Raw genomic sequence first — 26,927 nt, forward strand, 5'->3', positions numbered from 1 at the left:
TTTATCTTTTTTTAAATATCATGCCACTTGTAATGGTGGGACGCAAAAACGTTTATTTAGAGATTTTTTTTCGAAAACTGAAGAAAGCTTGAAAATTTGATGCCTTTTGTCGGTGACTCTATCATGCTTTATGCCATAATATCTTTAAAATGCTAAATTACAGGGCAATTTTTTAAGACAAATAAAGCAATATTTCCATGATTAAGGTGAATCATTAAAGCTATTTTAATGATAATATTTGGTACAATTGTTGAATGACAAAATAACTAATAGCTAAATCATAAACAAATAATGAATGAAACAATGAAAGACTTGAGAAGATTCCTCTAATACATGTCAATATCATGGCTTGACATATTTCTTAAACTAGTAAAATGTAACAGTGACTTGACAGGCTGGCACAGTGTAATATACTTTCACCCAAACATCCATGTTTTGATTCTCCAAACTGATGTTAAAAGGGTATAAGAGTCACTGCCCGATTACATCGGTTTTCACCCGGTACTCTGGTTTTCTCCCACAGTAAGACCCCCCTCCTACACACACACACTGATATAAGCTGAAATAACGTTTCATAAATGTCATAAAAATAAGTTTATATTCTATTATTTGATCTTTGCTTGAAGTTTTAACAAAAACCTTTTTGAAGGTCTCAAGACATCTGACCCCAGTAACCTTGAAAGTGGGTCAAGGTCAATCATTGGAACAAAATTGGTAACCTTTCATCCATTTATGCTACAGAATCAATACCAATACCCTGTGCCTTTGGTTATTAAGAAGAAGCAGTTTGAAAATTTTAACATTTGACCTTGGAAGTAGGTCAAGGTCTTTCATTTGGACAGATAGCCCTTTTTCCAAGTATGCCAGAGACCAAATATCAGCACCCTGGGCCTTTTGAATACTGAGAATGAATACTGAGAAGTTGTTTAGAGATTTTAACACATTTAACCCCTGTGCCCTTGAAGTTGGGTAAAGGTCATTCCTTTGATCAAACTCGCCAGTCCTTCATCCCAGCATGCTATAGAACTAATATTGAAACCTTGAGCTTTTTGGTTTTTGAGAATTATTCAAAAATACAAAATGTTTATAATGGACAAAGGACAAATGGCATTCTCAATAGGTCACTTGAAACTTCATCTCTTGTGACCTAAAAAGCTGTTCGAAATAAAAATGTTAAAACAAAGGCATTGATTTAGGACAGAATCGGACAGGAATGTTTCACAACTACAGAAAAGGTTGAGATTTGATACTGATGTCATATTTCATGACAAATTTTATCATTATGTTGATTTTAGGCCACTGTTATCATATATACCTATATGTGTCTAACAACTTTCTATACATTTATCACAAAATATAAATAAAAACTGAAATGTTTTATTCTACAATATTTTCTTACGAGAATCTCATATAAGTCAAACGAAACACAGGTTTAATGACCTTGAAATGACTAAATCTGAATGTACAACTCATTAATAAAGGTTTAGTAAACATCATCATTAATCACATTTTTGGATTACACTATCAGAAAATTTTAATTAAATCTTATAAGCATTTTATTGAGAAATCAGTTTCAGACAAGTTCTGTCAATTTAAGTAATATTCTCCTTGTTCATTCTCCTTTTCGTGAAGTGCAAGCCATTTACATGATCGTATAAACACCTTTTCTCACACCAGCTTTCTCCACATAACCACAAGACTAGGACTGTAATTTTCATTATGGCTAATTCATTCTAGGAGACATTGTTCAAGGAACACTGCGTCTTTGAGTTGGTCTTTCAGACGTGCCCTTTACCAAACTCCCTCGTGATTATACCTCACAGAAAGAGCAGTTTCTCTGAGGTCTTTGTCAGCAATGAAAGGATGCAGAAACCGCGTGTGGACTTGTTCAGGTGAAAGGAATTGTATTCACTGACCTCTTGCTAACAGAAACAGGGGTTTGTTGAAAATGACCAGCGAGATGGAATGGAAACTCCCTTGAGACATGTTACTGATTTAAAAACGTTGACGTGTACAAGATTTTCAATCATGGTCATATGAAAGCTTTAATGGAATGTATCAAAGATCACGACAATGTCAAAAGATTAAGAAAAGAAAGTCGTTCTTCTGAACGCGAGTTCTTCATAATAATGGAATCAGTGTGAGAGTTGAATAATGATTGGTTGGGAACAGAGAAGTTCACACAGAGGCTTTCAACACGTGGTAATGAGAGAAAATCTACAGCCTTTTCCAATCTTCAAAGTCAATCACTACCATTAACTCTGACTTCTTTAATATTTCCAGGAAAAGTATCCCAAATGCCTTGTTATGTTAAATCATTATTCTACTGCATCAAACTGATAACAATACCACATTCAGGATGAGGTTTGGGTGGCTTTTGTCACAGTAGATCTTAGCATCTTTTACACACTTCTACTTACAAAAAGGAAATATCTGGTATTGTGTACTTATTGAAAAAAACATGAATAACAATAACATACAGTAATATCGTCTAATGAAAAACATGCTACAGGACCCTCAGTTGAAAATATTTAGTGTGCTATACAAATCATTGTAAATAATCATGGATCTTAGTGCTTGCTTTCAACACAATACACTCCTAAATTCAATGCTTTTCCTTAGTGATGATTTAAGAAGAGCCAAGTCTTTCAGGAAACACTTTCTGTTATTAATCTCAATTCATTTTTTAGAGGAAAAATTCTCAAGTTTCATACATTTTTTTACTGTTCATATTAAGTTTGATGATCTCAAACTCACTGTTTCAAACAGACTAGGTTTCTATTTTAGTCACAGGAATTTGTGACAAAGGGAATAACTGTGCCCAACATGATATCGCATAATACTACACCTATATAATTTGTATTTTTAATTACCAGAATATAATGCTTTCACATAACAAGGCCTTTTTTCACAACTTTAGGAATTTTGTCCATGCCTGAAATTTGTGAATAGGGTGTGACAAGATCTCAAATCAGAAAAAAATAATTACTAAACAAAAATATATTCTAACTGGATCAGAATTTGTAGGTTAATTTCCATCCCAAGTACCTCACATACTTTGCTGAAGAAAAAAATAATGCAAACTCCATCTGGACCCAGGCCTAGCTGTCAACAAATTGTACATTGGACAATATCGTTCAGATTTTTTAATAATTAATCAATTTCAGACAATTTGATGCTATTTCATAAAGAAAAATATAATGTTTTTTTTATTGGGAATGTGATCCATACTTGGGCCTAAATCTTGCAGAAAGGAAAAAAATCTTGTAAAATAAATAATATGATCTTTTTTTTGTGTGTGTGTAATTCTAGAAAGTATATTCAAATTTCTTAAATGTCATTATATCACAATTTCCTACATGGAAAATTATCAAGACAAGCCTTGAACACATGGCAGGTTCTGTAAATTGAAAAAGAACAGGAAAAAATGTTAAAATCCAATCTCTAGGAACACAAAAAACAAACAGAGTAAAAATAGATTTTTCTTGAAAAAAAATAAAAACCACATTAAATTAATAAGACATGATATAAATCAAATATTATATAAAAATTATGCCTTTAACCAGATGTATCATTAACAAAATACCAAACATGGTAATAACCAGACATACCACATATGATATTAACAAGAAATGTCATTAATAAACATGATATTAACCAGTTATACCATTCACCAAAAAATATATTAACCAAACATTTCATTAAACAAACATGATTTTAACAAGACATATAATTTACCACACATGATTTTAAGCAGACATAAAATTAACTAATCCAGATGTTATTATCCAGATATGATATTAACCACATATGACATTAAACAAAGATGATATTAACCAGACATGAAATTAACCAATCATGGTAACAGGAATGCATAATAACAACTGTTTAGATTTATAAATTATTTATCTTTAGCTGTATCCTTATTTTGATTTCAAAGAAAACTTCTGAATTAGACAGAAACCCTAAATGCATTTAGAAAAACAGATTGAACTCTTGAAGAATACTATACCATAAAAGCAAGCTGGTGAGTAACCCGAGTGATCAATTAAATGCACATCAGTTCCTTCTACATTTGACCCTTACACGCAAGACTCAGCGACTATTCCTTACCTTTACTACTAATACATAAGCCCAAAAAATTAACATACACAAGTTTTTTTTATGAAGGCTTGCTGATTTTGAGTTCAATTTTCATGATCTAAAACTTATGAGAGATACGAGATACAAGATATATGTAGAGAAATTCCAAAAAGTTCGATAAAAAATGGGGCATATAAACAAAAAAATCTGTGTCACCTATCAGATATTAATAAAGCACAATTACTCCCTAATATAAATTTTACAGTTAAGAAGTATTTAAAAACCTTGGGCTTGTCAGAACAAACATTTAGTTTCATCATTCTTATTTCACAAGTAGGCCACAAGATATACAAGGACAGCAATTCAAGAAAATGCTTTATTTAATTCATTTTGATATAAAGCTTAGAATTAGGCTAAATTCCTATCAAAATTAAACACAAGTACATAAAAGATTTTTATTCTATTTTTCACACAAATAAATATCTTTATATGTATGTAACAGATATAGTTCTCGCCATTCATTCACAAAATATTAGTTTCTCCAAAACAATTTTGCCTTGCTGCATTTAACAATATACAAGCATTTATTGGAATGATATAGTGCTTTCAAAAACTTTGTCCAATTTTCTGTCAAATAATCTGAAGTAAATACTCTGTCTGTTTGAAATATCTGTATTGCTCAATCTCATTAAAAATGTAATTATGTTGGCCTGTTGTTTACCTGTATATAAGTAAATAGCAACATACTTATGTAACACATTCTACCTGTCCATGTTAAAATTCATGTTGACCTTGATTTCATGAATGTCCCAACTGATAATTATATACATGTGGTCAATCTAATGTCGCCATTAACAAAAAGTTCCATTACCGAAGAGTTCTCAAAGGGGACAATACTCCTACAACTAATCTATACAATCATGCATATACAACACCACCCCTCTAATGAAATGCATCTTGACTAAAACATACAAAAGAACCATCAAAGAAGAAAAAGTCTTTACAAATAAACATGGATAAGATATTTATCAAATGTTTACAATAACATCTATTAAGTAAATTTTGAAGTCTCCAATACAGAAGATTATTACTAAAGGGACACAATCCTGTTCAAACAAACTCTGATATCTTTCTCCACCCACTATTCAAAATCTAAAGAGGAGTCAATAAATATAATTTAAAACCTGAGACAAACTAATCTTTCAATGGATCCCAAAGTCATCAGAAAAACCTAAAACTATGCATTAAGGAAAAAAATCTTGAAAATTTCAGATAATATGTGTATGACAATCTGGGAGTCTCCCTCGGGCCGAGGCACTGGTACACAGTGTATAGATACCAATTCATGTCTATAGAATATATTTCAATACCATCTGATGAGCGTGTAATATTGGCGAGAGATATAACAATGGCATTCATTGGCTATTCACTGAGCTTTATCGTCTCTGTAACTAGACAAATACGACTTAAGTTTGGTGATGCTAGCAATACAATGAGTGAATACAAAATTTATGTCCAATTTTTCACTCGTAACAAAGAATCCCTATACTGTATGGATCAGACACATTGTCCACGATTTAATGAATCTATATCCAAATTTGCTTTACCCATAAACGTATCAATCGCTCCAAACAGTTAATTTCTGACTTCATTTGATTCCGTTGTTGGTCTCACGTGAATCTGTCAATATTTGAGAATACAAATCAAAACACCCAAATTAACGACTTTTGTACTGGTATTCAAAATGTTACAATGGAAATGAAAAAAACACTCTCAGAGGCATCAGATTCTATAAAGCACACACACAGAATTAGGGAGTTTGGGGAGAGTTTTACAATCCTTTAGAATCCATGAATAGGACAATTTCGAAGAAAATTATATGTTTCAACTAGCTCTTACACAAGGATTCCTTGAATGCTAAAAATCAATTTCTTATTAAAGACTAACTGGAAACAATTTGCGTGTAATGACTACCCTGTCACATGGCAGAGGACATTCGATACTCATTACTAACTCTCCTTTACTTTTTTTTAACTGCGAAAAAATATGCACTTTTGAAAGTTGAAAAGAGCATAGTTATATATATATCATTTTTATATATATATATAAAAAAGAAATTGATTTGATATTTTTTTTAAGTTTTTGGGTTTTGGCCAAAGTGTCGTGCAGAAAAACTAGATACATTTCTTTAACACATAACAGTTTAAGACGAATTAGAAGAAGAAATCTAGGAAATATATGTATCAATTTGAATGCTGGGAGAAAAATTGCAGTATGCGAACCAAAGTGACAAGCTGCCTTATTTCATGTTTTTTTTTTTTTTTTTCAAACCAAAGCTACAATCACAGTATATGCCAGTCAGGGATAATGATAATATTTTTTTTATAAAAAATGTATGTCTCAAATATCTGGCTTATATTTTGTAGCTGTTCAATAGTTTGTCTGTACATATGTGAATATATATCAAAGCAGAATTTAATACATTTCAAGAATCAGAATTTCACAAACCTATTATCATTCATCCATTTGTATATAAGGCTCTGTATATCAAAACAAACTTTAACCTAATTTTTAAAACTTTCATTTTTTGAAAACAATATTAATATGTTAACATCACATCTATATACAAATCATTAAAAAAAAATTGGAAGCAAACATTCTTAATTTAATTTTGACGGCTGATAAGTGTTATAAGGACAGTAAATGAAATCTTCAATTGAAATAAATCCCAAATTTTAGTAAACTAATCAACATATCTGATAAGACTATGATTTTTGGTCATAATAGCTCATCTGGTATAGCATTGTGCCTTGGTAACCTCATGTGTTGATCAGATGTGTGTCATCAGACACTCCTAATGCCCTTGACAGTATATGATTCTTGAAGAGCTTTGGAAAAACAATTCACCCTAAATCCTTCCTCATGTTGTTCGGTGAGGTAGCCACCACCTATTCAGCAGGAGATTACTACCTAAAAATGTTTGCCACCTTTCACAGGGTAATAGACCCAGTAAACATTACATAAACAGAAAGTAGAACACACTACACGAGTCAGATTAGACAGTATGTCAAAATGTAGGAGTGCTTTTGTCAAGAAAAATTGTGTTGAATCAATAAATATTGTGCTGACATTTTTTTTAACTTCCCTATATCTTTGGATTTTAACTGTTTGGTAACAACCCTCATCTTATTTTAAATCAGTATTTCATATTTTCATTTTGATATTTTTATTAGAAATTAAATATATGAAATTAGATCCTATTGCAAATATAGATGGATCAGTTTCAATTTGATTTGACATTCTGTAAATTCACCTATTTAAGAAAATTACTCAGTTTATAAACTTCATTTCTACATCCTGTCATTCACTAATTTCAACAAAATCATTTTTAAGGTAAAATTATGTCAATGAAATAGGATTAAGATGAAATATTTCCTAACTCCAAAATAAGCCTTAATTCTCATATTTTTGAATTATTGAAAATCTGTGTTATGTATATTACTAGTGAACAATTTTTATTTGATTTTTATTAAATTTTCTTCAATTTCCTTCATAAATTAAATCTTATAGACCAATTACAAAAAACTTTCAGCAAAATTTTTAATATCTACTCTGTAAATAGTTTAAAAAGTGGCAAGGTTACTGTCTAAAAATGGAAAGAAACTGTCTTTGTATCACTTTGCTGTAATGTTGTACAAGATAAACTTGTATGTAAATTTTGCTGAAAGGAGATATTGTAAAGGAGGAAACACACCATACAAGTCTCGGAATAGAACTGTTAAATTTTTGGCCAGAGTTGAGATATGTTTAAACATATTTTAGTTTTAACATTAGATTTTCAGCTTTCATTTTCGTTCTGTGTTAAAAATAGATTGGGAACTCATGTTGTATATAGTCAAAATACACCAAAAGGAGTCAACAGCTGGTTGAAATAGACCTTTTGAAATTTGAAAAGTAAGTCATATGATTCTAAAAACAAGAATATACTCCCAGGACATTTTTCTAACTTACAATTTGGTATTCAATATGTATATAATGTGTAAATAAAACCAGGACACAACTGAAATATCCTGTAGGAGAACAGGATTCCTTGTATCCCCTCTTCTCCAAATTCCAACCCCATTGCAAGAGTTCATGGTATTTATCTTGGAATAAGCCTACAGCACCAACATACATGTACATAGCAGGACAACAAAACAGCACTTGTTAACAGATCTATTAAGAAGTGATAGATATTTCTGGGCTTATTATCGTAACCAGACATGGGCTTTACTGGTGAGTTAATATAGAAACAATCACAAAAAATACTTTTTAATCTAAATTTCAGGTAAATACCTGTAATGTAAAACTTCTATATATAAATGTTTAAAAAAAAGTTGCTCTCCAAAATATATAAAGCAGTGATGTAATGTCCCAATGAGTGACAGATTCATCTCTGTTTTGCATAAAGGCTGTGATGGGACTCTGGAATGGAAGAACTGCCAACTTGTTGTGGAAACTCTGGAGAATCTTCAACACAACCACAGCTAATAACAGGGAGGTAATATGTGGGTTATCACAGACTTTATCGCCAGATAATGTCAGAAATTGAAATACATCTTCCTAACAAGATCAAGGGAATAATGTTTTGTAAAATACCTGCCAATCCCAAGACCATATTACTGAGAAATGATGTTATAGAAAACCCACTCAGCATTCATAGAATTTCAGAAATTTTCCTTTCAACACATACCCTGGTATTACTGAAGCTGTTTGGATGTATAAAATGAATAAAACTTCTCGTTTTCCATTTCATTATCATGATATTGGGAGCTAAAAAATATATTCATCAATTATTTTATAATCGACAGATGGTAATTGAAAAGATGAACAGACAGTTTTTCCTAAATTATTCTGAGTTATTTTTAATTCTGATAAAATATTGAATAATATCATTGATCAATGTCAATTACATAAAAGATGTCTCTGTTTCGACATTTCTTATTGAATAATTGGAGTTCACTAGATTCAATTTTATGGATTACACAAAATGATGGACAAACCAGATTGTTCATTGGAATATCTAATATACCAGATGGAATACAGATATTGTTATTTTCTCTTTTTTCAACTGAAATATTTTTATAATGTCCAACAAATACAATTCCTGTTTCCTTGTTGAATCACCAACTGTTTTATTTTAACATTTATATGAATTTTTCTCTGTGGCTATTGGTCCTATCAAACATTATCAAAGGGAGATAATGTTGAATACCATTTATCAAATTTTTAGTAGACGTGAGGTAAGGGATGGAAAAAAAATATCAATAACACTAATAAAATTGAATAACAATCAGAGTCCAGAGATGTCATGGACTCACAAATGTTGGCATCAGGTTTTAATGTTAAAAAAGGGTGTAAGGGCTGGATGTAAAGGTAGGGTAGATATTGTGGTAGGGTTGTAGACAGGGACTTCAGGGCTGGACTTACGGGTAGGATTTCAAAGGAGGAAGTTATGGTAGGGTTGAAGACAGGGACTTCAGGGCTAGACTTACGGGTAGGATTTTAAAGGAGGATGTTATGGTGGGGTTGACGACCAGGACTTCAGGGCTAGACTTACGGGTAGGATTTTAAAGGAGAATATTATGATTAGATTTATGGGTAAAGTTGTAGACAAGGCTGCTAGAGATATTGGTATGTAAGAAACCTGTGTTCCCAAGTATGGATGTTACACGCTTTGCTTATACCAATGCAAACATTTTATTCTTACATGTATTTAGCAATGAATATGATTTACCATCTCAAATAGACAACTTTTAATTCAATCTATTGTATTTATCTGGAAATACGCCCAGGGGGCAAACACATTACGAAGTATTTCTGATTCAGAAACATGATGGGGGGGCTAATATATGTATGTAACAGTATTTGTTGATTATGCCTCAGAACAGCAACATGTGTAGGTGGGCATATTACCAAACTTTGACTTATTGTCACATGAATAAAATTACTGGTATACCCTTTTAATGATTGGCACAAACAAACACGAAACAAAATGCTGAAATTTTACAAATGAGTTTCTGACTCACAAGCCTTTTTAAATCTCTGAATGAGAATAGCAACCATGCATGAGTCGCATCTGCAGGGAAAACTTTAAGACAATCAGATAAATTGGACAGAAGTCAATATTTTGAATTCAGAACCACTAACTGTCAAAAAGTTCGCCTAATTCTCGTGTCAAATGGAAATACGGATCAATAGGTGTCACACACACAAAGAGGTTAATTCAGTTCTGTACCAGGATCCATCACCATACCATGTCAACCATTGTTTGAAGCAAATATCATTTAATCTCTATATTCAAATGAAACATTTAATTTCTATATTTACCCATTCATCTTTTTAGGTTTTAATGTGTAAAATTCTGATGGATGTAAATTGTGTTTGAGGATTCCGAGAGCTGCATTTGGAAAAATCTTTCTTGGCAAACAGCCAAAAAAAACCTTTAAATGTCAAATGATATAGATTTTTTTATTAATCTTGGAGATTGTCACATCTGAATTGAGACCTAGATATGCTTAATGATTTATACAAGAAGTGTTTATGAAAATTAACGACCATCATTTTTTTTGGCCAATCAGTAAACAGACCAAAAAATAAGTAAAATAAATGCTAATGAATTAACCTGTATCAATACATTTATATATTATATATATATATTGTTCGATGACTTTGTAGAATAAGTAGTTAAATGTGACCTTTGACCCTTTAACCTTGACCAACGACCACCTTAATATAAAATAGTGTAGAAAAACATCATGTTATATTATGGGGTAACAATGAACCACTTCTGCTGAGATGTTCTCAATATATGACTTTGAAACAGGACAAGTGTCAACCCCTCCCCCTTGGTGTTACCAATAAAGGGCATCATCTTTCTTGTCTTCATTTGCAGAAAAATGAAGAATCAAGTTATGTGTGTTTGATTAAATCTAGAATATTCATTACTGACCTGGTTTTCAGTATTTTTCACAATATCATAATCAAAGTGACACTGAAAATAAATCTCGGTTAATTGCCTTTTCAAAAAGTTGTGAAAGTAGCATGCTTACACAGTTTGGTTAACACTTCCTGGCAGCAACTTATGAGTAATGTTGTGAACAACTTCAGTTTTTAAAGTACAATTAATGGGCAGGTGAAAATATCAATATTATGACAGATTTCAACCATGTGACCTTCAATATTAAAGGGTCAAGATCACTCCTATATACAGGTTTGATTCTACTTCTCTCTGTTTATCAAAGGATTTATTCACAATTTTCACAAATTTGACTCGATCTTGAACATGGATCAACGTCATTCCTCTTTGTAAACTTAATTGGGCATGATCCAATGAACCTATCAAATAAATATCGTGATTAATTCTAGGTCTTTTGGTTAAGCAGAGGAAGTTATGTCCATTCAAAAAAAAAAATGATCCCTGTGACTTTGAATATGGAGCAAAGGTATATCTTTTCCACAAACTTAATCATGCTTTCTCCCAGGAACCTGTAATCCATCTATCTATAGTACTGTTTGGTAAATGACACCTATAATCCCCTCCAATAGTACTAGTGGGTTCTCACACAAACCTACAGTCACCTCCAGTAGAACTGGTGAGAACAGACACAAACCTACAGTCCTCTCCAGAAGTACTGGTGAGGACAGATACAAACCTACAGTCCTCTCCAGTAGTACTGGTGTAGGACAGACCCAAACCTACAGACCTCTCTAGTAGTACTGGTGGGGACAGACACAAACCTACAGTCCTCTCCAGTAGTACTGGTGTAGGACATACCCAAACCTACAGTCACCTCGAGTAGTACTGGTGGGTACTGACACAAACCTACAGTCACCTCCAGTAGTACTGGTGGGGACACACACAAACCTACAGACCTCTCCAGTAGTACTGGTGGGGACAGACACAAACCTACAGTCCTCTCCAGTAGTACTGGTGGGGACTGACACAAACCTACAGTCCTCTCCAGTAGTACTGGTGGGGACAGACATCAACCTACAATCCTCTCCAGTAGCACTGGTGGGGACAGACATAAACCTACAGTCCTCTCCAGTAGTACTGGTGGGGACAGACACAAACCTACAGTCACCTCCAGTAGTACTGGTGTAGGACAGACCCAAACCTACAGACCTCTCCAGTAGTACTGGTGGGGACAGACACAAACTTACAGTCACCTCCAGTAGTACTGGTGGGGACAGACACAGAGCTACAGTCCTCTCCAGTAGTACTGGTGGTGACAGTCACAAACCTACAGTCACCTCCAGTGGTACTGGTGGGGACTGACACAAATCTACAGTCCTCTCCAGTAGTACTGGTGGGGACAGTCACAAACCTACAGTCACCTCCAGTGGTACTGGTAGGGACAGAGACAAACCTACAGTCCTCTCCAGTAGAACTGGTGTAGGACAGACCCAAACCTACAGTCCTCTCCAGTAGTAGTGGTGGGGACAGACATAAACCTACAATCCTCTCCAGTAGTACTGGTGGGGACAGACATAAACCTACAGTCCTCTCCAGTAGTACTGGTGGTGACAGACACAAACTTACAGTCACCTCCAGTAGTACTGATGGGGACGGACAAAAACTTACAGTCACCTCCAGTAGTACTGGTGGTGACAGACACAAACCCACAGTCACCTCCAGTAGTACTGGTGGGGACAGACACAGAGCTACAGTCCTCTCCAGTTGTACTAGTGGGGACTGACACAAACCTACAGTCAGCTCCAGTAGTACTGGTGGGGACAGAGACAAACCTACAGTCCTCTCCAGTAGTACTAGTGGGGACTGACACAAACCTACAGTCACCTCCAGTAGTACTGGTGGGGACTGACACAAACCTACAGTCACCTCCAGTGGTACTGGTAGGGACAGAGACAAACCTACAGTCCTCTCCAGTAGAACTGGTGTAGGACAGACCCAAACCTACAGTCCTCTCCAGTAGTAGTGATGGGGACAGACATAAACCTACAGTCCTCTCCAGTAGTACTGGTGGGGATTGACACAAACCTACAGTCACCTCCAGTGGTACTGGTAGGGACAGACACAAACCTACAGTCCTCTCCAGTAGAAATGGTGTAGGACAGACAAAAACGTACAGTCCTATCCAGTAGTACTACTGGGGACAGACACAAACATACAGTCCTCTCCAGTAGTACTGGTGGGGACAGACACAAACCTACAGTCACCTCTAGTAGTACTGGTGGGGACAGACACAAACCTACAGTCACCTCTAGTAGTACTACTGGGGACAGACACAAACCTACAGTCACCTCCAGTAGTACTGGTGGGGACAGACACAAACATACAGTCACCTCCAGTAGTACTACTGGGGACAGACATAAACCCACAGTCCTCTCCAGTAGTACTACTGGGGACAGACATAAACCTACAGTCCTCTCCAGTAGTACTGGTGGGGACTGACACAAACCTACAGTCCTCTCAATTAGTACTGGTGGGGACAGACACAAACCTACAGTCACATCCAGTGGTACTGATGGAGACAGACACAAACCTACAGTCCTCTCTAGTATTACTGGTGTAGGACAGGCCAAAACCTACAATCCTCTCCAGTAGTACTGGTGAGGACTGACAAAAACCTACAGTCCTCTCCAGTAGTACTGGTGGGGACAGACACATACCTACAGTCACCTCCAGAGTACTGGTGGGGACTGACACAAACCTACAGTCCTCTCCAGTAGTACTGATGGGAACAGACACAAACCTACAGTCACCTCCAGTAGTACTGGTGTAGGACAGACACAAACCTACAGTCACCACCAGTGGTACTAGTAGGGACAGACACAAACCTACAGTCCTCTCCAGTAGTATTAGTGGGGACAGACACAAACCTACAGTCACCTCCAGTAGTACTGGTGTAGGACAGACATAAACCTACAGTCACCTCCAGTGGTACTGGTGGGGACTGACACAAATCTACAGTCCTCTCCAGTAGTACTGGTAGGGACAGAGACAAACCTACAGTCCTCTCCAGTAGAACTGGTGTAGGACAGACCCAAACCTACAGTCCTCTCCAGTAGTACTGGTGGGGACAGACATAAACCTACAGTCCTCTCCAGTAGTACTGGTGGGGACAGTCACAAACCTACAGTCACCTCCAGTGGTACTGGTAGGGACAGAGACAAACCTACAGTCCTCTCCAGTAGAACTGGTGTAGGACAGACACAAACCTACAGTCACTTCCAGTAGTACTAGTGGGGACAGACACAAACCTATAGTCACCTTCAGTAGTACTGGTGGGGACAGACATAAACCTACAGTCACCTCCAGTAGTACTGGTGGGGACAGACATAAACCTACAGTCCTCTCCATTAGTACTGGTGGGGACAGTCACCTCCAGTGGTACTGGTAGGGACAGAGACAAACCTACAGTCACCTCCAGTAGTACTGGTGTAGGACAGACACAAAACTACAGTCACCTCCAGTGGTACTAGTAGGGACAGACACAAACCTACAGTCCTCTCCAGTAGTACTGGTGGGGACAGACATAAACCCACAGTCACCTCCAGTAGTACTGGTAGGGACTGACACAAACCTACAGTCACCTCCAGTGGTACTGGTAGGGACAGAGACAAACCTACAGTCCTCTCCAGTAGTACTGGTGGGGACAGACATAAACCTACAGTCACCTCCAGTAGTACTGGTGGGGACAGACATAAACCTACAGTCACCTCCAGTAGTACTGGTGGGGACAGACATAAACCTACAGTCACCTCCAGTAGTACTGGTGGGGACAGACATAAACCTACAGTCCTCTCCAGTAGTACTGGTGGGGACAGACATAAACCTACAGTCACCTCCAGTAGTACTGGTGGGGACAGACACAAACCTACAGTCACCTCCAGTAGTACTAGTAGGGACAGACACAAACCTACAGTCCTCTCCAGTAGTACTGGTGGGGACAGACATAAACCTACAGTCCTCTCCAGTAATACTAGTGGGGACAGACACAAACCTACAGTCACCTCCAGTAGTAGTGGTGGGGACAGACATAAACCTACAGTCCTCTCCAGTAGTACTGGTGTGGACAGACATAAACCTACAGTCACCTCCAGTAGTACTGGTAGGGACAGACACAAACCTACAGTCACCTCCAGTGGTACTGGTAGGGACAGACACAAACCTACAGTCCTCTCCAGTGGTACTAGTAGGGACAGACACAAACCTACAGTCCTCTCCAGTAGTACTGGTGGGGACAGACACAAACCTACAGTCCTCTCCAGTAGTAGTGGTGGGGACAGACATAAACCTACAGTCACCTCCAGTAGTACAGGTGGGGACTGACACAAACCTACAGTCCTCTCCAGTAGTACTGGTGGGGACAGACACAAACCTACAGTCCTCTCCAGTAGTACTGGTGGGGACTGACACAAACCTACAGTCCTCTCCAGTAGTACTGGTGGGGACAGACATAAACCTACAGTCACCTCCAGTAGTACTGGTGGGGACAGACATAAACCTACAGTCACCTCCAGTAGTACTGGTGGGGACAGACACAAACCTACAGTCACCTCCAGTAGTACTGGTGAGGACTGACAAAAACCTACAGTCCTCTCCAGTAGTACTGGTGGGGACAGACACATACCTACAGTCACCCTCCAGTAGTACTGGTGTCCTCTCCAGGACAGACACAAACCTACAGTCACCTCCGACTGACAAAAACCTACAGTCCTCTCCAGTAGTACTGGTGGGGACAGACACATACCTACAGTCACCTCCAGTAGTACCGGTGGGGACTGACACAGAGCTACAGTCCTCTCCAGTAGTACTGGTGGGAACAGACACAAACCTACAGTCACCTCCAGCAGTACTGGTGTAGGACAGACACAAAACTACAGTCACCTCCAGTGGTACTAGTAGGGACAGACACAAACCTACAGTCCTCTCCAGTAGAACTGGTGTAGGACAGACATAAACCTACAGTCACTTCCAGTAGTACTAGTGGGGACAGACACAAACCTATAGTCACCTCCAGTAGTACTGGTGGGGACAGTCACAAACCTACAGTCACCTCCAGTGGTACTAGTAGGGAGAGACACAAACCTACAGTCCTCTCCAGTAGAACTGGTGTACTGGTGTAGGTGTAGGACAGACAAAAACATACGGTCCTATCCAGTAGTACAGTCACCTCCAGTAGTGTTGGGGACAGACACAAACATATAGTCCTCTCCAGTAGTACTGGTGGGGACAGACACAAACCTACAGTCCTCTCCAGTAGTACTGGTAGGGACTGACACAAACCTACAGTCCTCTCCAGTAGTACTGGTGGGAACAGACACAAACCTACAGTCCTCTCCAGTAGTACTGGTGTAGGACAGACACAAACCTACAGTCCTCTCCAGTAGTAGTGACAGACACAAACTTACAGTACCTCCAGTAGTAGGGACAGACACAAACCTACAGTCCTCTCCAGTAGTACCTCCAGTGGTGGGGACAGACACAAACCTACAGTCCTCTCCAGTAGTACTGTTGGGGTCCTCTCCAGTAGTACTGGTGGTAGTCCAGTAGTACTGGGACAGTCACCTCCAGTAGTACTGGTGGTGACAGACACTAACCAGTCACCTCCAGTAGTACTAGTGGGGACAGACATAAACCTACAGTCACCTCCAGTAGTACTGGTGGGGACAGACATAAACCTACAGTCACCTCCAGTAGTACCGGTGGGGACTGACACAGAGCTACAGTCCTCTCCAGTAGTACTGGTGGGAACAGACACAAACCTACAGTCCTCTCCAGTAGTACTGGTGGGTACAGTCACAAACCTACAGTTCTCTCCAGTAGTACTGGTGGGGACAGACATAAACCTACAGTCACCTCCAGTAGTACTGGTGGGGACTGACACAAATCTACAGTCACCTCCAGTGGTACTGGTGGAGACAGACACAAACCTACAGTCCTCTCCAGTAGTACTGTTGGGGACAGACACAATCCTACATTCCTCTCCAGTAGTACTGGTAGGGACTGACACAAACATATAGTCCTCTCCAGTAGTACTGGTGGGGACAGACATAAACCCACAGTCACCTCCAGTAGTACTGGTGAGGACTGACAAAAACCTACAGTCCTCTCCAGTAGTACTGATGGGGACAGACACATACCTACAGCCACCTCCAGTAGTACTGGTGGGGACTGACACAGAGCTACAGTCCTCTCCAGTAGTACTGGTGGGAACAGACACAAACCTACAGTCACCTCCAGTAGTACTGGTGTAGGACAGACACAAAACTACAGTCACCTCCAGTGGTACTAGTAGGGACAGACACAAACCTACAGTCCTCTCCAGTGGTACTAGTAGGGACAGACCCAAACCTACAGTCCTCTCCAGTAGTAGTGGTGGGGACAGACATAAACCTACAGTCCTCTCCAGTAGTACTGGTGGTGACAGACATAAACCTACAGTCCTCTCCAGTAGTACTGGTGGGGATTGACACAAACCTACAGTCACCTCCAGTGGTACTGGTAGGGACAGACACAAACCTACAGTCCTCTCCAGTAGAACTGGTGTAGGACAGACACAAAACTACAGTCCTCTCCAGTAGTACTGGTGTAGGACAGACAAAAACATACGGTCCTATCCAGTAGTACTGTTGGGGACAGACACAAACATATAGTCCTCTCCAGTAGTACTGGTGGGGACAGACACAAACCTACAGTCCTCTCCAGTAGTACTGGTAGGGACTGACACAAACCTACAGTCCTCTCCAGTAGTACTGGTGGGAACAGACACAAACCTACAGTCCTCTCCAGTAGTACTGGTGTAGGACAGACCCAAACCTACAGTCCTCTCCAGTAGTACTGGTGGTGACAGACACAAACTTACAGTCACCTCCAGTAGTACTGGTGGGAACAGACACAAACCCACAGTCACCTCCAATAGTACTGGTGGAGACTGACACAAATCTACAGTCACCTCCAGTGGTACTGGTGGAGACAGACACAAACCTACAGTCCTCTCCAGTAGTACTGTTGGGGACAGACACAATCCTACATTCCTCTCCAGTAGTACTGGTAGGGACTGACACAAACATATAGTCCTCTCCAGTAGTACTGGTGGGGACAGACATAAACCCACAGTCACCTCCAGTAGTACTGGTGGTGACAGACACTAACCTAAAGTCACCATCAGTAGTACTGGTGGGGACAGACACTAACCTACAGTCACCTCCAGTAGTACTGGTGGTGACAGACACTAACCTAAAGTCACCATCAGTAGTACTGGTGGGGACAGACACTAACCTACAGTCACCTCCAGTAGTACTGGTGGGGACAGACACTAGCCTACAGTCACCTCCAGTAGTACTGGTGGGGACAGACACTAGCCTACAGTCCCCTTCAATAGTAAGAATTCATTGAAGAATTCCCATGAATACAAATATTTTTGACTATACACTCCACTATAATATCACATTAGCAATGACAAAGATCATACAGATTCTGGATCAATTCTCAGATCAGTTTTTGGTTATCATTTTAGAGTGAAAATTACAGAAAGTGATATTGCTACGGTAGAAACTTCATTTCACATTATCTGCTTTTAAGGTGGAAATCTTGTAAAGTTCTGTTGTTTCTTAAAGTGGCATTGAAACGACAAGATAGTACAAGTTAAATAAATATGACAACAGTAAAGGGATTTCCCAACATTTGATATATTTCCTATATACTGAGCTGGAATATATCTTACACAAAATATCAATAATAATATTGATATAAATTAACATGGGGAGTATGAAGCACCATAACTATGGAGGAGGGGACATAACTCTAGTTGATAGGTAGTTCAGTTTTATTAATAAATTGAAGAAACATTGTAAAAACAGGTATGTGTTCTTTCTATAATTATTTTCACAAGGTTCAGAGTCATTCTTTTCACAAACTCTGTAGCGCTTAGTGCCAACAGGTCAAAGGGCAAATGTTATAAATCTAGAGCTTTAGCTTAATCACCAGAAGATTCCCTACTTTGTTCGGTATATTTCATCACATTTTTCCCACTTTGATGATGAATATTGAATTTCCTCCAGAGCTCAATAGTAAAATATCCATATCCAATGAGAAACCATTCTTAAGAAGGAGCTGGTTGACAAAAATTGAAAGAATTTCATCCGGAACCTAATGGTGAAATATCCAACGAGAAACCATTCTTAAGGAGTTTGTTGAAAAAAGGTGAAGGAATTTCATCCAGAACCTAATGGTGAAATATCCAATGAGAAACCATTTTTAAGAAGGAGTTTGTTGGAAAAAGTTGAAGGAATTTCATCCAGAACCAAATTGTGAAATACCCAATGAGAAACCATTTTTAAGAAGGAGTTGGTTGCAAAATTGAACAACCACTGAGTGATGGACTATATATGCCTCAGGGTAGCATAACCAGACTTAATCCTTCAACCTAGTAATGTGATATACACGTAAAGGTGGCTTTTGTCTCTGATGATGGAATTTTTGTGGCCTGTTTCTTGTGGCTTTGACAAAAGCTTGAAGAAAACAGAAGTCATCATTCAAACTATGGTTTTTTTTCTGAATATTTTCATTTTCAATGTTTCTTTTTCAATTGTTTATCACATCTTTGAAAATATGGAAGAGAATACATTGTAAATATCACTACAAAGGAAGTGGTTTTGGTTGCTTTAACATATATTGAATAAAACATGCACCAAACTACGGGTATATTTAAATATTACAGCAGTACTTACATTCTTTGGTATTTACTCCGTTCTTCTTCAGATACAGATGGCTTTGTTTTGGTCAAAGCGGTCATCAGGTGTGCCCGACTGATCTGGACCATGGGAGACTTTGAGGTGGCTACAGGTGAGAACAATGTTTCTGCTGTGCTGACACGCTCTAGTGACTTGTTCACTTTCAGTCTTGCCTTGATTTGATCCACCTGATTCAAATACAAAGTCAAACAAACGTTTATCTTAATAAACTTTTTTTAACGTTCAACAGCATTTTATCATTGATACTACATGTACATGACATATCAATAGAGATCACATGCTACCTGTTCCACATAGGTGATAGAACATGAGCAAAGGTAGACAACTCTTATAGACAAATATGTCTAAGGAGAGTCATCTATGGACAAACAGGTTTGTCGGCACAGTAAGTTTAACGTTTCAATACAGGCCCCAGAAGGCTCAGTCAAACCTCATCAGAAAGCCAGATAAGATCAACAGGTTTTCCCTTATGTCATAAACAAACAATGATATAAATTTCCAAAAGTACAACTTTAAACTTCCCTACCTCACCTATCTTTGATAATGGACTCTCCAAGTCTGTTTGTCAACACAAGGTAACCAGTACTAAGAAAATTTGCTATCATACTTAAGTTCTAGTGACTAATGAGAGCTAATACATAGCAAAGTCAATACAAGTAACCTACTACACTGCGTTTATATTACATTCAGAAAATTTCACTTATCTTGTCCCAAAGAGTCCTAGCTTCATGTATCACCAATGTTTGGCTCATTTCCTCATTACTTCTGTTAATAGTTAATTTCTACCGTTTATGTAAAATGAAGTGTCAATCTGTATATATATCTAAGTGATCACATCATCCCTTCGAAATTATCAGTGATCCTAAATCTTTGTACATCTTCAATAATTGGTCAATGTTATTTTTTTTCTGACGAGAATACCAAAGCTACTTCTGAAAAGTAAACAGCATTTTTTATCCTTCAAGTAATCTGTTACAAAATGTAAGAAATGCCAACATAAATGTATTTTCAACTAACAAAACAATTTCTAAATAAACAGCATTGCCAAAATACTGATATTTAAACAGGAAATAGTGTCTTTTTCTAAAATGTTATTCCTTAAAACTCTGTAAAGTAATATTTAACCTAACCAGCAACCCTCAAACCAAATATCAGTATCCTAGTACACTTATAAAGGAGTTTACTGGTGCCTTGCATAAAAATCTTTTGGAAACTACCGCTGACACCAACAACGATACTCGGGTGACAACATAAGCTCTCCATCTCTTGGAGAAGTGAGATAATATAAACAAAAACAATGAAGTTAAACAGTATTGGACAATTTGGGAATCTTCATACTACATGTCATATAATATTACAGCATGGACAAGGAAACTACATGTAAATAGAAATTACATTTAAGCCAAGATCATAACCTATAAGGGTGACAATAGTTTGATAGATAGAGCATTGCAGCAAACGTAAACCCAGATGGAGATTCGAAGCCTACAGGAAGCTGAGATCACACAATGTCATGCTCTATCCTCAATACATCCTTCAGCTAGACACTTTTCCTTGATATCTATGAACAGCATACAATCGGCCTCTAAAATCATGTTCTGAGAAGTAACTCCAAGCTGCTACAAGGATACCTTCCATGCATGACGTTGGCTGTTGTCAGGGTAATGAACTCGGTGAACATACATATCTATCTGAGAAACCTTGTTGTTTGAATGTGTGCCTACGCAGCTCCATTCTCCTAATATTTAATAATGTTAACAAACAAACCTGGAAATTTAGCTTCTCTTCCATTTCCTCGCTGACGTCTGCTATACCTTCCTCGAGTTTGGGTATATATGTCACTAGAGAGCTCCAAGATGGCCGTCTGTCCCGCAACGCAACACGAGAAATCTGAAGGTCAATCTTTTTATGATGAGCGTCTAGTTGTGACCGCAAAGCCGAGTCACTTTTCATTTTCTTTGGTGACGATCCTTGACTATCTCCTTTTACTAAACGGCCTGTAATTTCATGTATGGCTTCAAGCTGTGCATTATAAAGAAGAGCTTTCAAATCTGCCCCAGAGAAATGTTCACATTCATCGGCAAAAAACTGTAGATTTACATCTGAACTGAGAGTAATATTCCTTGTCAAAGCCTGTAATATCTTCAATCTTTCTTCCTGTGTAAACAAAAACCAAGGAAATATACTGAATTTGTGACACATAATTAGGAGGTCTTCTCTCTTACATCATTTTTTAAACTTTGCTTCATTTAAACACCAGTTTTCAATAAAAATAATTTTGGGGGAAAAATGATCAAAATATCAATCAATTATAGCAAAAGACACCATTGATCAACACCTTTAAATTATTACCAAGACACTAAATAATTATTAACTGTCCTTTGATTAATCTGGTCTAAACAGGCAGCAAGATGAAATCGACATTCACAAAGATGTAACTTTTTATCTTTTTGAATATCAAATCATATTGTATTTACGTAACTGTAAGTCCTTGGTGCTAACCACTGACATCTCATACAAAGTCTGTGGGTGGACTTATTAGAGGATAATGAATCTGTTTGTAATTATTCGACACAGCCAATTACCTAGTATGACCTTATTGTAGGATAAATATGGTTATTATTGACAGTACATCAATCCTACCTTATTGGGTAGCTGGCACTGAAGACATTTGTCTAGACGTCCAGGCCGAAGGAGAGCTGGGTCAATGAGGTCAGGACGACTTGTCGCAGCCAGTACATATACACCTAAATGTCATGGAAATGTAACAAAGTTTTTACATGTCATTGTCAATATACAAATATATTAATATATATAGATGTAACTTAAAAATGCTTTGTGTATCAATAAGATATTTGAAAAGAATGAAATCAACACAGCAAACGTATTCCGCTAACGTTGTTCATTGCCTCCTTTTCCGCACGTGTTATATTTTGTCGGTTGTTGTCAGAGGTTTGAATCAGATCCGAAAATGTTTCAATGTATTTTTCTAGGTGAGGGCCCCTGCCCTTTGGAGGCGTGAAGTTTGATTTATTTCTGATAAGCGAGTCATCCTGAACATAATCCTTATCGGAATACATTTGCCGTGTTGATTTCATTTTTTTCAAATTTATATATATATATAAATTTGATGTCACCAAAACTTCAGTAAAACTCATCCCTACATTATTAGTATAGGTGTCAAACATTAGCTTATCCTGACAGTCCTAGAAAAGTACCTGTCTACTAGTACAGGTAGCAGAAAAGATTTTGTCTGGAAAATTTCAGCATCAAATATCACATTTGTATATATCTTGTGTGTCTACTGATATATAAGTACACATTGAGAGATGTGTGTATCATATATCTTGTATGCCTCTACTCTCTAAGAAATTGTTTCTTTTATCCAATATCTGTCTAGTATCCAGTGTTTGTACATGGCAGTATTGAGTGTCTAGTATATATTGTATTTTTGTCCAGTATTGTAAAGTCAACATCATCAGAGGTCCTACCTTCCAATCCTTCAACACCATCTAATTGGGTCAGAAGTTGGTTAACCACTCGGTCAGTCACGCCTGTGTTGTCATGGCCACGCCTATAAACAATGTTGAGATAAATTACCAATTTAGAAAGCTCATTACCCCTACAAACATTTACAGAAATAACTTGTAATCAATTCGCAACACAAGTTGAGTGTGACGGATCACAGTTGTGTGACAGATCACAGTTGTGTGACAGATCACAGTTGTGTGACAGATCACAGTTGTGTGACGTGTGACAGATTACAGTTGTGTGACGTGTGACAGATCACAGTTGTGTGACAGATCACAGTTGTGTGACCTGTGACGGATCACAGTTGTGTGACAGATTACAGTTGTGTGACGTGTGACAGATCACAGTTGTATGACAGATCACAGTTGTGTGACAGATCACAGTTGTGTGATGTGTGACAGATCACAGTTGTGTGACAAATCATAGTGACAGATCACAGTTATGTGACAGATCACAGTTGTGTGACGGATCACAGAGACAGATCACAGTAGTGTGACAGATCACAGTTGTGTGACAGATCACAGTTGTGTGACGTGTGACAGATCACAGTTGTGTGACAGATCACAGTGACAAATCACAGTGACAAATCACAGTTGTGTGACAGATCACAGTGACAGATCACAGTTGTGTGACGTGTGACAGATCACAGTTGTGTGACAGATCACAGTTGTGTGACAAATCACAGTTGTGTGACAAATCACAGTGACAGATCATAGTTGTGTGACAGATCACAGTGACAAATCACAGTTGTGTAACAGATCATAGTTGTGTGACGGATCACAGTGACATATCACAGTTGTGTGACAGATCACAGTTGTGTGACGGATCACAGTGACAGATCAAAGTTGTGTGACAGATCACAGTTGTGTGACGGATCACAGTTGTGTGACGTGTGACAGATCATAGTTGTGTGACAAATCACAGTTGTGTGACAGATCACAGTTGTGTGACAGATCACAGTTGTGTGACGTGCGACAGATCACAGTTGTGTGACAGATCACAGTTGTGTGACAGATCACAGTTGTGTGATGTGTGACAGATCACAGTTGTGTGACGGATCACAGTGACAGATCACAGTTGTGTGACAGATCACAGTTGTGTGATGTGTGACAGATCACAGTTGTGTGATGTGTGACAGATCACAGTTGTGTGACGGATCACAGTGACAGATCACAGTTGTGTGACAGATCACAGTTGTGTGACAGATCACAGTTGTGTGACAGATCACAGTTGTGTGATGTGTGACAGATCACAGTTGTGTGATGTGTGACAGATCACAGTTGTGTGACGGATCGCAGTTGTGTGACGGATCACAGTTGTGTGACGTGTGTGACAGATCACAGTTGTGTGATGTGTGACAGATCACAGTTGTGTGACAGATCACAGTTGTGTGACGTGTGACAGATCACAGTTGTGTGACAGATCACAGTTGTGTGATGTGTGACAGATCACAGTTGTGTGATGTGTGACAGATCACAGTTGTGTGACAGATCACAGTTGTGTGACGTGTGACAGATCACAGTTGTGTGACAAATCACAGTTGTGTGACATATCACAGTTGTGTGACGGATCACAGTTGTGTGACAGATCACAGTTGTGTGACAGATCACAGTTGTGTGACGGATCACAGTTGTGTGACGGATCACAGAGACAGATCACAGTAGTGTGACAGATCACAGTTGTGTGACAGATCACAGTTGTGTGACGTGTGACAGATCACAGTTGTGTGACAGATCACAGTGACAAATCACAGTGACAAATCACAGTTGTGTGACAGATCACAGTGACAGATCACAGTTGTGTGACGTGTGACAGATCACAGTTGTGTGACAGATCACAGTTGTGTGACAAATCACAGTTGTGTGACAAATCACAGTGACAGATCATAGTTGTGTGACAGATCACAGTGACAAATCACAGTTGTGTAACAGATCATAGTTGTGTGACGGATCACAGTGACATATCACAGTTGTGTGACAGATCACAGTTGTGTGACGGATCACAGTGACAGATCAAAGTTGTGTGACAGATCACAGTTGTGTGACGGATCACAGTTGTGTGACGTGTGACAGATCATAGTTGTGTGACAAATCACAGTTGTGTGACAGATCACAGTTGTGTGACAGATCACAGTTGTGTGACGTGCGACAGATCACAGTTGTGTGACAGATCACAGTTGTGTGACAGATCACAGTTGTGTGATGTGTGACAGATCACAGTTGTGTGACGGATCACAGTGACAGATCACAGTTGTGTGACAGATCACAGTTGTGTGATGTGTGACAGATCACAGTTGTGTGATGTGTGACAGATCACAGTTGTGTGACGGATCACAGTGACAGATCACAGTTGTGTGACAGATCACAGTTGTGTGACAGATCACAGTTGTGTGACAGATCACAGTTGTGTGATGTGTGACAGATCACAGTTGTGTGACGGATCGCAGTTGTGTGACGGATCACTGTTGTGTGACGTGTGTGACAGATCACAGTTGTGTGATGTGTGACAGATCACAGTTGTGTGACAGATCACAGTTGTGTGACGTGTGACAGATCACAGTTGTGTGACAGATCACAGTTGTGTGATGTGTGACAGATCACAGTTGTGTGATGTGTGACAGATCACAGTTGTGTGACAGATCACAGTTGTGTGACGTGTGACAGATCACAGTTGTGTGACAAATCACAGTTGTGTGACATATCACAGTTGTGTGACGGATCACAGTTGTGTGACAGATCACAGTTGTGTGACAGATCACAGTTGTGTGACGGATCACAGTTGTGTGACCTGTGACAGATCACAGTTGTGTGACGGATCACAGTTGTGTGACAGATCACAGTGACAGATCACAGTTGTGTGACGTGTGACAGATCACAGTTGTGTGACAGATCACAGTTGTGTGACAAATCACAGTTGTGTGACAAATCACAGTGACAGATCATAGTTGTGTGACAGATCACAGTGACAAATCACAGTTGTGTAACAGATCATAGTTGTGTGACGGATCACAGTGACATATCACAGTTGTGTGACAGATCACAGTTGTGTGACGGATCACAGTGACAGATCACAGTTGTGTGACAGATCACAGTTGTGTGACGGATCACAGTTGTGTGACGTGTGACAGATCATACTTGTGTGACAAATCACAGTTGTGTGACAGATCACAGTTGTGTGACAGATCACAGTTGTGTGACGGATCACAGTTGTGTGACAGATCACAGTTGTGTGACAGATCACAGTTGTGTGACGTGCGACAGATCACAGTTGTGTGACAGATCACAGTTGTGTGACAGATCACAGTTGTGTGATGTGTGACAGATCACAGTTGTGTGACGGATCACAGTGACAGATCACAGTTGTGTGACAGATCACAGTTGTGTGACAGATCACAGTTGTGTGATGTGTGACAGATCACAGTTGTGTGATGTGTGACAGATCACAGTTGTGTGACGGATCACAGTTGTGTGACGTGTGACAGATCACAGTTGTGTGATGTGTGACAGATCACAGTTGTGTGACAGATCACAGTTGTGTGACATGTGACA

General features: G+C 38.5%; 1 protein-coding gene across 1 annotated transcript in view; it reads right to left on the reverse strand.

Annotated features, from left to right (window-relative positions):
* LOC132565387 (peroxisomal ATPase PEX1-like) overlaps nt 1-26,927 on the reverse strand; it is a 47,332-nt gene that overhangs the window by 7,239 nt on the left and 13,166 nt on the right. The window contains exons 16-19 of the mRNA XM_060230030.1: nt 23,340-23,422; nt 22,492-22,595; nt 21,616-22,005; nt 19,825-20,015 (exon numbers count right to left, since the gene is read on the reverse strand). Coding sequence (XP_060086013.1) covers nt 19,825-20,015; nt 21,616-22,005; nt 22,492-22,595; nt 23,340-23,422 — 768 coding nt within the window. The remainder of the gene's footprint in view (nt 1-19,824; nt 20,016-21,615; nt 22,006-22,491; nt 22,596-23,339; nt 23,423-26,927) is intronic.

The sequence above is a fragment of the Ylistrum balloti genome, unplaced genomic scaffold (genome assembly GCF_031769215.1).
Source record: "Ylistrum balloti isolate Yb309-2 unplaced genomic scaffold, AGI_CSIRO_Ybal_v1 Utg369576, whole genome shotgun sequence".
Lineage (NCBI taxonomy): Eukaryota > Metazoa > Mollusca > Bivalvia > Pectinida > Pectinidae > Ylistrum > Ylistrum balloti.